This window comes from Coregonus clupeaformis, chromosome 10 (genome assembly GCF_020615455.1).
Source record: "Coregonus clupeaformis isolate EN_2021a chromosome 10, ASM2061545v1, whole genome shotgun sequence".
Classification (NCBI taxonomy): domain Eukaryota; kingdom Metazoa; phylum Chordata; class Actinopteri; order Salmoniformes; family Salmonidae; genus Coregonus; species Coregonus clupeaformis.
In genome coordinates this window covers 18118680-18130736 of record NC_059201.1, presented here as the reverse complement: position 1 = coordinate 18130736, position 12057 = coordinate 18118680, and the positions used below count along the sequence as shown (strand labels likewise).

Below are 12057 nucleotides of genomic sequence, written 5' to 3'. Positions count from 1 at the left end.
TTTTTCTGGATTTTGTTGTTGTTATTCTGTCTCTCACTGTTCAAATAAACCTACCATTAAAATTATAGACTGATCATGTCTTTGTCAGTGGGCAAACGTACAAAATCAGCAGGGGATAAAATACTTTTTTCCCTCACTGTACATACACACATATACATACATACATACATACATACATACATACATACATACATACATACATACATACATACATACATATACATACACTTACATACATACATACATACATACATACATACATACATACACATACATATCCTTTTTTAAAATATATTACCCTTTATTACTTTCCAACCCCACCACCCTTTCCCTAATTGGAGTAAACTAGTGAACAACAATGCTTAGGCCTCTACTTCCAGCTTATACTTACTATATACATTTTATGGACACAGTCAATTTTACAATAATTATATTTTGTTTATTTTTTCTCCTGAACTTCTTCTACTCTCAACCTCTCCGATCATTTTCATGATGTCCATCCGGTTTGCTTCTATATGCCATATCTTTCTAACTGTGCTCTTTCACAAAAGCTCCCAACCTACAACCTATATACTTATTATGGACACAGTATGCTTACATTATTAGTTATCTTGTTATTAGTTGTTGTTAGTTGTTATTAGTCCCATCCTTCAACTCCATTCAACACCACCCATCTATCTCTTAACACCATCCATATAGGATTTCTATTTGCCATATATTTTTCAACTGTACTGTGATGTTTTACAAACGTTCTGAACCTTTCTATTCTGATTGTTTCTACAGATTGTAAATTGAAAATAAACATTTTTGCTAAAAGTATTATTATATTATTGATCGATTGACTATGACTTTTCAGATCACCCAGTAATGCTATCTGCAAGGTTAGCTCCAGGTAAATATTGCAATCCTTTAGCCATTCCTGGACCTGTGTCCAAAAACCAGCTACAAATGGACAGTACCAAAACAAATGATCTAATGATTCTATCTCTTAGCAGCAAAATCTGCAGAGCTGGGAAGATTGTATCCCCCATATAAATAACATTATATTGGTAGCAAGAATTTTATATAATAATTTAAATTGAAAGATTCTAAGTTTTGAATCCGGTGTCGTTTTGCGGATCAGTTCATAAACACTATGCCATGGGATCGGTACGTCAAAAATCTCTTCCCAACTATTTTGCAATCTATATGGGACGGCTGTCAATCCTTTTGTCCTTAAATGAAATCACAATGTTTATGCAAATTAGACTGATAAGAAAACGTTCAAACTTAATTCATACATTTGATTGGAAACATTCTAACATTGGGCATTCTAACGGAATACATTTCATTGTAAACATGTTGGGCGTGGGGAGAACAGAGGATTTACATTTATTGCATTTTTACCACCAGCCAATGTGATCACATCACACCAGAGAAGCTCATCCATTCAAACTTCCCCGCCAGTTCGCTGTAAACGAGCAAGAGCAAAGTTAATTAATAGGCTGGGCTATTATTCCACCATTCTTATGCTAGCCTATATATTAGGCCTAGCCTACTACAGTGAATTTAGGCAACCACCACCTATGCAAGCCAGAGACAAAATACATATTTTTGTCTGACGAAATGAATTTAAGTTTAACATCGCCAAATGCGATGCACTTTAATTAAATATGCAATAAAAAAGTATACTGACTACGCCTCTTTAATGAAACCCAGGCTGTTGACGTAGGCAACAGATCGCAAAGCAGGGAATCCCATTCCCCACTGATCTCATTTTTGTAAATGTAAATTCACTTTCTCATCCATGAACGCATATCAAGTGCAAGTGCGCTGTCCAGCAGCTCACATCAGCAGGATTGTGGGCCTTTTCATTAGGAGGGACGTCTAACTTGGATCGCTAAAATAATCATTAGGATCACATTTCCTAAATTTAAATATTAGTCCTATAGGGGCACCTATACATTTGGCAGCCAAGCACGAGTGATCATTGTAGCCTTTTATCATCTAGACATGAAATATCTTCACGCCTAGAATAAACCACAAGGCTTCTATCATAGACTCAATGGTATAAAGAATTACAGGGGGCAGTATGGAAAAACGAAACCCGTGCAAATCTTACTCTGGAAGGCACATGCTGGGATAATAATTATATAAACAACGTCTCTAGTAATACTATAGCTGTCTCTCTCTCCCCCCTTCAAACTTTCCTTATCAATTAATTTGATAGGCAACATTGTTATTTTAACATTAGGCTATGCTGTAATGGACCAATATTTGAAGGTGAGCCTAGGTTTTGAATAGGCCTACGTTTTTAGGAAAGGTGAAATGTGATTTGCGTGTGTCTGAGGTGCGCTTGTGGCTTTGATTGAAGGGGCCTTTTATGGTGTGTGTGAGTGTGCTAATTCTCTCTATGTCCATTCACAAAGTTTCCTAAAGTAGCCCGTCTGGACTCCATCTTTTAATAAGAGAAAAGGGACAAATATAACTGAAATGTGCATAACAAATTGTAAAAATGTAAGCACGTCGTGTTGATCAGCAGCATATAATAATACTAATAATACTAATACATTGGATTTATATAGCGCTTTTCAAGGACCCAAGTCGCTTTACAATTATAGAAATGAAAAAGAAAAACAACATCGGAGTCAAAACAAAACATCGGACTAAACAAAACATGAGTAAAGAGACGGGTGGGCTCAAAGAAGGGAAAGAGTGAGATGTATCAGTGTATGGGGAGGGTAAGGTTGGGAGTTTAGGGTAAGGGGCGGGATTGGGCATATGTGCAAGGAACAGTTGCGAGTGGCGACCCGTCATTCAGGGCAGGTGAGCCCAACCTGTTTTGCATGTTATTTTGGCATTAATATGTGTCACATATCAGTTTGCAAACAATGTTAAAACAAAACAAAATTATTGAGTAAATAAAGCCACGTACAAACTTGGTCTCTTTTATCCTTTCTTGAGTAAGGCAGCTCCAAAAAGCAGGTGTTTCAGTTTAGCTCAGTGCTTTCTGTGGTGTTGGGGCAGCCAGCGGAAATTATGGCGCATAGGGGTCGGTAATGCTTTCTAGTTGCACCATGATTGGCTCAGTGTTCTGTCACTCATGGGGACACTACATCACTGCAAAATCTACAGGTAGAGCTCGAAAATTCAAGCCCCTTGGGTGCTGCCATAGAGTTACATTAGAAGTGCCCATCCAAGAAGGCTCAAGGTCATTGGTCACAGATACAATTACATCAAATCACGTTATATCTACCGTAGCTTTGATTGGACTGATCGTGTCAACATCATACTTTCAAAAGCTTAGCTAGCAAGCTAGCAGTTATCATCATGAATCAAGTCGATAATCTACTGGCAAATTCTTTTCAATCCTTGTCATATGAAGAGAAATAATGAAGAGAAATTATAGATAAAACGTATCGTGCTCATCGGCCATTGGACATAAACATTACACAACAAGTTGGAAATCGCAAATTCAACAATTAGTGGTTTGGAAGAAATCAGTGGCTAACTGCAAGCATTGCAAAGCAATCACTAGCCTGTTATTCAGTGGAGTGGGTGTGTGGTCCAAGTCTGGGTTTAAGGGTCTCTTTTCCAAGCTTAAAAGGATAAACATTCAACATTGGCCATGCTGTCAATCCAGCATGACTTCAGTCGCACTCAAAACCACTGGAAACTCTGAACTGGGAAGTCTCAGACTTCAGTGAGTTCAAGACAACTGGGAACGAGCTCCGACTTGGAAAATACGTTTTGAACGGTCATCCAACTCAGAATTGCAAGTCGGGAACTCAAGCCTCTTTCTAGAGCTCCGACCTGAAGATCACTGACGTCATCATGATTCAACCTTGTTTTTTCTCAGAGTTCCCAGTTGTCTTGAAAGCACCATAAATCCAGAGAATGGCAGACTTTGATGACAAAGTTTGATGACAATATTTGCCCACGAAGGACCGCCACGCCACCTTCCTGTTCAAGTGAGCACAGCACAACAAGGTGAGTCCAAAAATGTATTGTATGCTGCTGCATAAATTATGTATAATGCCAGGGAGATATGTATACTGTAGCTAAGAAAGTAATACTAAGTGTAAATTGTGTAGTAAGCTGTTAGTAGCCCATGTGCCTCACCCTAATAATTTAGCCTACTGTTCTGACTTGGTGGTGCACATGTAGGCTATAGCCTGTTTTAGAGAAATGTCATCATCGAATATTGTAAGAGCTTTCATTGTCTACTTATATGCCCCCTTTATTTATCCTATGGTTCTGACTTGGTGTACAGGGAGAATACTGTAAGAACAGCCCATGTTCTGAATTCTGTCGCTGTACATTTCAAAAGTTATATTGACTACGTCCGTCTTAGCTCACTCATTAATGTCTTAATCAAAATTACGGATTGCCTCTTATCCGCTTGTCGTCCCCTTATGCCATAGTTTGTACATCTCAATTGTCAATAGAAACCACATTTGTTTAAGCAAGTCAGCCATATCAGCTATGTTTTTTTAAAGGCAGTAAATGAGGCTGAATTAACTTTTTCGTTGCCAGACAAGGCTCCGCTGATAGCCAGGTGTAACAGTGGTAAGGTATTGGGACTGCTGTTGGGACAGCTTTATGTAGGCCCTAACAGTTTGTGGGCACCGTTTGTCACCGTTATAGTGCAATTAATTTTTTGTTTAGTGTTGTGTTGTGTAGTGGCTTTGCTGGCATGCATCTACATTTTCTTTTTTGCCCCACCAAGATTTACATGCTAAAATCACCACTGGCAATGAATGATGACAGGTGCCAGTTTTGCTGTTCTTTCCTCTCATTAATGGGATGCAACTGATGCAAACGTAGCTTGATTGAATCTTGTAGGCTAATATTTTCCGTATCATTATTTCTCTCTCATTATGGAGTCCTCTCTAGCCACGTTGAACAAGATGACGTTGCCTTCTTGCAAGGGGATTACCGCAGCAGGTTGTAACGGTATTGTTTGTTGTTGTTCTTAAAATTCTATATTGCGCCAAATTTGCGCATCCCATGTCCCATAACATGGTCATAGAAAATATGAATGTTGTTTCCAACTACCAATCAGCAACTGCGCCATAAATCCGGCTGCATATTGAACATTGAGATTGCCCTATGGCCAGTCTCTTTCGCAATGACAAGGAGTGGCAAGGAGTGGAATGTTCACTAAAGAGACTGGTACTCAGGCTATAATAGGGGTGCTGGGGCATCAAACCTCTGATATGAACACATTGGTATAATATCTGAACCTATGGTCTAATTGTATCCCCCATAGACTGTATTTTATTTAAAAAATAATCCCCTCATAATTGTGGTCTTTTTTAGTTATTGTTTAGTACGATGAAAGGTAGAGTGATTATACTGGACTGGTAGACTCCTAAGATGTTGTGTGTGGATGGGAGGACCTCTTCTCCTTTGTTCACATCGTTTATTTTCTACTCTGCTTCTCAGACTTGTTCTATTAGGGACCTTGGCAATTCTACCTTGGTCAGAGAATTTCAGCCTTGGTTCAGCTCCACACTGATTTTGACTTCTGCAAAGACTGTAAGGTCAGGGGTCAAGATGATCCTCTGTAAAGTCAGTAAAGACCATCAATAGGTGCGCGCCAGCTTGTAGTCCTAAAAACTGGACATGCGTTACCTCTGGTTCCTTCAGCCATTCTTATGGGGAAAATTTATGGGGAAAGAATAGGGTTTTGGGATAAAAGCCTAAAATAATTTCTGAGGTTAACACAGGCATTGGAGATCTTATACGTTTTGTTCTGAGATAATATCAGTCAGTTAACGTGACCTTTATGAATTATGAAGCCTTTAAGTGCTTTTTTGATTACATAAATGCTTAAATGTTCCAAAAAGTGACATTTGCTGATGAAGATGAACTCATAGAACAAAACATATTATGTGGTCCTCTGTAGCTCAGCTGGTAGAGCACGGCGCTTGTAACGCCAGGGTAGTGGGTTCGATCCCCGGGACCACCCATACACAAAAATAAATAAATGTATGCACGCATGACTGTAAGTCGCTTTGGATAAAAGCATCTGCTAAATGGCATATTATATTATAAAAACATATAAGATCTAAGCCTGTTTAGCAGAGACCTTATTTTCAGTGTTTATCCCAAAATCCTACAAAAACTCTATTAATTTCCCCATAAGCTTTGGCCAACGAGCCATGGCAGAGTTAGTGCCTACAAAAAGACTCCATTCCTATTGTGCTCTATGATAGTTTAGATTTAGTACAGGGACAATTACATAATTGTAAGCGTCATAATTCGTCTTTGCTCGGTTTTGTCAAACAAATAATTTCAAATTTCCTGAGAGACTTGTCTCCAAGTGATGTGGTTGCCTCTGTTGTAGACATGGAATTCTTAATCTTTGCCGCAGATACTTATTGAGCATCTATAACACAACTAATCAATAAAAAATACAGACTTTTAAAGGAGTAAAGGATTTATTTATATATACAAAACTGTTTACAGCAAGATTTCAGAGTTAACATTGACCGTGGGGGTATTGGTGTTCAGGTGCACAACACCACCTGGTTTTTGCCCATTGGATCAAGGCAACAGAAGAAAAAAAAACTAGAGAGCACCTTGAGTCAGGTAGGGAAGCAGGTGGGGGGAATAAAGGGTAAGTTAAGGCACAAGACACAGCATCACCAGCTTCTCTTAGACCATCAATCAATCTACTACTTACTCAAAGAGAAGCACTACCAAAATAAACATCAAAATAACAAATAATAGATACTAGGGGGTGGAATATCTGGATAAATTAAAGTAATGTCAGTAAAAACCATTGGCTTCCAATTGATCTTTTGTTTGTAAGGCTAAAGTGGACACGCAAATCAGGTTATGGTGAGCACTGTGTCCGCTGCTATTCCCTGACTCTACACTAAATTCATAAGTCATACTGGGTCATACGGCTTCCTTATTTAGCTTGACCAAGCCTACATCACTTCTGGAATCAAAACCCCAAAACTAAACCAGCAGATCCTGTGGTCCCCATGAACTGGTTTGCAGTCCACAGTGGTAAGGAATGATCAGTGAATGCAAAAACTGCAACTCCATAATATTCTTAATTATATGCAGACATTTTATTCAATACGCTGCTGAATGAACAAACTTGTATTATCTCAGGATATAACCAACAACACTATCAAACCTGTGTATAGGATCCTAGTTCTCTGGGATCAAAAGGCCACAACTTTTAAATATAACTGATCTCTTCCACTCTTCTAATCTAAACTTCATTCAAGGGTGCCTCGTCCACTGGATAATTACAGCTTAATTATTAATGTCAGATGACAGGTAAATCATAGAGAGGAAGGGAGCGAGGACCAATCAGCATTTTTTCTAAAAGACATGATTTACAGTTCAAGGATGAAGTGTAACCTGAAGTTGACTTGCAGAAGGTTTCACAGTGAAACAATGTTAGCCAAGACCAATGCTAGAGGAAATGTATTTCCGCAACACACATATTGTGTGAAAGAAAACTCATTCCAAGATACTGTAACCAAGACATTTATCAGTTGTGTCATAGCGACTTTCCAACGCCGCTACAACAGCAATGTGAACTGTGGCTCTCTGCCATGGCCGGTGTATTCATTGAAGTATACAGATGACCTGAGAAAAGGAGTCAGGCATGTTTTTTAGGCTTACTATGTACAAGGTGAAGCTAGCCCGTGAGAGTTGGGGACACTGGCCAGTCACCGCTCCATCTGTTGATGCATGGCTAGCTTGTTGATTGCAATTATCAGAGAGCCGTTTTTTGTTGTGAAGTTTGGGCTTGTGGCTCTTATATTACATTTGGCATTTTCATATGTTTTGTTTTTCATGTGGTTTGGTGTATGCCAACCAAACTTGACAGACTTCAGTAAAACTGACAGTGAAACCCTTGTGTGACACCTGTCAGAGTTCTCCTTAGTCAGCCTTGAGTGTGATTGGCTGCCTTTGTAAAACACTGTTGAATTATAAATGGCCACATTGCGACTGCAGCTCCATGGTGCTGGGGAGGTCATGATTGGCAGGCTGGTGGTGATGTGTCTCCTGGTTTCAGCCAATGAGCTTACTGCTGTCCTGGTTAGACCCTCTTACATCACAGCACACTTCTTATCTTCTGAGGGAACGTTCCCATCCGCCCTTTCCATCTCCAGAATGATCCTCTTGAATAACTCTACAGCGGTCTGCAATGCAGAGTTGAACATAGAAAAATAAATAAACACACAATTTTGGTGAGTAGCTCTGTCTCCAGAAAATATATCTTTGTCTACCTCGTTCTCCTTGGCAGAAGACTCCATGAACGCTGCTCCCCATGAGTCGGCCAGCTTCTTCCCTTCCTCTGGCTTAATCACCCTGAGGGGAGAAGGGACACACTGAGCATGATGTAATGAAATCACATAAAGTATATCTTTAAAGTTCAGGGGGGCATGAATGTACCTCTATGGTCACAATGTCCAAGGCCTTGGCTGGATAACCAAGGTGAAACCATATATCAGTTTTGAAAGTGGTATGGTAGTGTCATGGTTCTACACATACTGTACAAGCCATGCATGTGAGAGTGGGAACACCATTGCTCTCCACCTTCATTCAGCTCAAGTAAGTTTACCTTTCCATGTGGAGATCTTTTTTGTTCCCAACAAGAACAGTTGGCACCCTAAAAGAAAACATCCATTGATATTTTTTACTTGGAAAACAAATGTTTTAAGACACACAAATCATCAAAAGTAGCATCAAACCTTTCATAATTTCGGTTAACTTACTGTATTTTCCCAACCATATCTAGAAGCTTGTCATGAAGAACCTGAACAACTTCAAAACTGCAAAAGGTGAAAGACAAAAAGAGACAGGTTACCAGGATCCATGTGTGCATTGATGCACAGACAACCATCTATACACACAGTAGAGTCACAAGGTCAACAGAGGGCAAGGATGTTCTCCCCCGCTACTCCCCCGATGGACAGCCCCCCCCCCCCCCACGGACTTTTACTCCGCCCCCACCCCAACAGCATTCACCATTATTTATTATAATTTGTATTGATTTTATTTCACTTGGTCCCCACACCCCCTTAATGGTCATGCTGCTCCCCCTATGGTCATTTCCGCCCACCCCCTCAACAGTCTTTACTCTGCCTCCATCCCAATGGACATTTATTTATTCATCGCTGCTACAGTTATGATGTATATTGTGCTATTTCTATTGCTATTTTTTAAATTACCATTTTCATTATTTTATTTCACTTAGTCCTGCATGTTGGAGCTTGGAGCCTAAGATGTTCACTGTACCCTGCAATCACACCTGCAACCCTGTACAAGTGACTATTAAACACTGACTCTCTGAAGGATGAACCCAGAATGAAATGTACCTGTGACTACTCACCTTTTCATGGAAGTCACTGCGTAGACCAAGACATAACCATGGATGTCCATTGAATGAGACTGAGGGAAAATAGAGTACTCGTCCTGTAGCGATAAGGGGAGAAATCGGTTAGCGATGAAACACAAGAACGACGGACAAGAGCTTCTGAAATGAATATCGGCCATTGTATTTCGTCCATATCCCAACAATTCTACGTTGCATCGGCTAAAACTGCCACTGATCACCAGAACACAGCAGGGTTACATGTTTGTATGTATTCTGTGTTTTTATTTCAGAGAGCTGAGAAACAGAGGTAAAGAAAGAAGATGAGTAATGTAAAGCATACATACCTGACCCGCTGTATCGACCAACTGAAGATTGAAGTCTTGACCGTTGACAGACACCATTTTGTTGAAGGCTGGAAAGAGGTGAAGAGCCAGTGGTCAAGCCCAAGCCAGGGGTGTATTCATTAGTCAGATTCCGTTGCAAAACGTTTTGTAACAGAAACAGTTTACTCTAAACGTAAAACGTTCTGCAACGAAAACAAGTTTCTATTGGACAAATTGTGGTAGGTCCCTCCCCGTTTGGTTCCTAGAGTAAACAATAATCGGTTTCAGTTGCAAAACGTTTTGCAATGTAATCTGACTAATGAATTGGCCTACATCCCAGGCAACATACAAATTGTAATTGCTGAATATAGCATGGTTGTATCCAGAATATATTATCCTTTTATGCCCATGCTATATTCAGCAATTACAATTTTTCTCCTGTATGTTGCCTGGGATGTAGGCCAATTCATTAGTCAGATTACATTGCAAAACGTTTTGCAACTGAAACCGAAGCAGCAATGGGTGAAAATACGTATTTTCACCCATTCATATTATTTGATCGTCAATGACACCTTACAATGGGTGCAATAACTTAGAAAAACAAAACTGATCCAACAAAAAAATGAAGAAAAAAATACTTACTGTTTTCAATGGTAGGGTCATATGAATCTACGAACTGTCCTTCCACGAACTGTATTGTGAGAGAAGATTTTCCTGTAGAAGTAAAGGAACAATGCATTGTTGTGGTGGCCGATGAGCAACAATTTCCAAAATCATAAAAAATGGCCATTTGTTAAGTAAGAAACTCGAATGTTATCCGACTCTGAACAACAGTTATACATTGTGATTGGCTAACGTTAATTGAGACAGGAGATATTTCACAATGCAACTATCTAACTGTAACTAACTAGCCCGAGTATGAGCTAGACGCGTTACAGTACCACATCGTGGAACTTGGCTGCAGTTGTGGCAAAGTTAGCACACAACTTTGGCATGGTGAATAGAATAAAGGATATCAACGACACAGTTTCGTATTTGTCGACAACGTCTACACAAACTAACATGTACACAATGAAGTTACACAGCTATGGCATGCTGTTTTGGTATGAACTAACTAACATTGGCTAGCTAGCAATCGCGTAGCTATGCAAACAAAAACAAAGGCTTGCTAACGCGTTAGTTAGATTGTTATTTGACTCACCTACAGATCTGTATCCAATCACAGCAATCTTCCTGTATTTTGGTTGAGGCATTGTGTTAAAGTAGTTACTTCAATAGATAGCTAATGTTGAAATGTAGTATGGTCGTTTTAATAACGAAACAAAAACTTTATCGCCACATTCGTATCACGTCACGTGACAACAACAAACTTTTCAGTGCCGCTCAAGCTAACACTCCGCAGGGGCCTCGAGTTGCAACTTCAGAACTGAACTGAAGCTGGTAGAACACGTATTTCGACTGATACTTGCAATATATCGGTTATCGGTACAGTTATGTATGTCGATAATTAGTTTGAAATTATCTAAAGATTAGTTTTTAGAACTTAAAACAGGAAACTAAAACAGCTAATTCACAGCAGTTACGCTTTGCGAGTCACACTGTCGGAAACTGGACAAGCACACCGTCGTAAAACGACATACGTCAGATCTTGACATGAGGGTGCCATCGGGTTTCCACTAGTTACCACATCCACAAAGTCAATATATCGCCATTCATGAAAACAAAAATGTGCTTTTTGGTCTTAATTTAAGGTTAGGGAAGGCATACAGTTAGCAGTGTGGTTAGGGTTCGGTTTAAAGTCAGATTTTAAGAAGATTAATTGTAGAAATGGGCGGGGTTTATGACTTTGTGGCTGGGGTAACTAGTGACGACAGTGCCATTGAGGTATAAGAAGGGTGCCCGATTTTGTACAGCAGAGGTCACTCTCACCCTGATTTAGTTATCTACAAACGTGAGAGACACACACTAGGCCTTTTTAACGCATTCATATTGAAAAACACGTTCAGCTGTTGTTATTATGAATATTATTTTTATTATTAAATGACCATACAAGATTACCATATACATACTTCTACAGGTTTTTTTTTTTTTTTAATAGGACTATGTGTATGGTGGTCCTTGTTATGTGGTAAGTGATGACTCCAAAATTAGTCTGTTAAACATTTCATAGACATTTTAGTCATTTAGCAGACACTCTTATCCAGTGCATACATTATTTTTTTATTTTTCATACTGGCCCCCCGTGGGAATCGAACCCACAACCCTGGCGTTGCAAACCAACTGAGCAACACTCCTGCCGGCCATTCCCTCCCCTACCCTGGATGACTTATGGGTCTCCCGGTCGCGGCCGGCTACGACAGAGCCTGGATACGAACCAGGATCTCTAGTGGCACAGCTAGC

The 12057-nt window shown here is 39.7% G+C and overlaps 1 protein-coding gene across 1 annotated transcript; it reads right to left on the bottom strand.

The window, feature by feature from the left end:
* Positions 1-6406: 6406 nt before the first annotated feature.
* Positions 6407-11263, bottom strand: LOC121575255 (GTP-binding protein Rheb-like). The gene is made up of 8 exons (XM_041888222.2): positions 10859-11263; positions 10300-10371; positions 9679-9746; positions 9350-9432; positions 8733-8789; positions 8579-8626; positions 8244-8325; positions 6407-8156 (listed from the first exon to the last, which is right to left on the bottom strand). Exons 1-8 carry the CDS (start codon positions 10908-10910, stop codon positions 8064-8066), a joined length of 555 nt encoding a protein of 184 aa, XP_041744156.1. The 5' UTR covers positions 10911-11263; the 3' UTR covers positions 6407-8063.
* Positions 11264-12057: the final 794 nt, after the last annotated feature.

Bases quoted from the DNA above. Each gene is read 5' to 3' on its own strand.
- LOC121575255 (XM_041888222.2), bottom strand. From the start codon at position 10,910: ATGCCTCAACCAAAATACAGGAAGATTGCTGTGATTGGATACAGATCT. The intron at 8,790-9,349 runs GTGAGTAGTCAC...CACCTTTTGCAG, and splicing joins GCAGTGACTTCCATGAAAAG to TTTTGAAGTTGTTCAGGTTC. The intron at 8,627-8,732 runs GTAAGTTAACCG...GTTTTCTTTTAG, and splicing joins GATATGGTTGGGAAAATACA to GGTGCCAACTGTTCTTGTTG.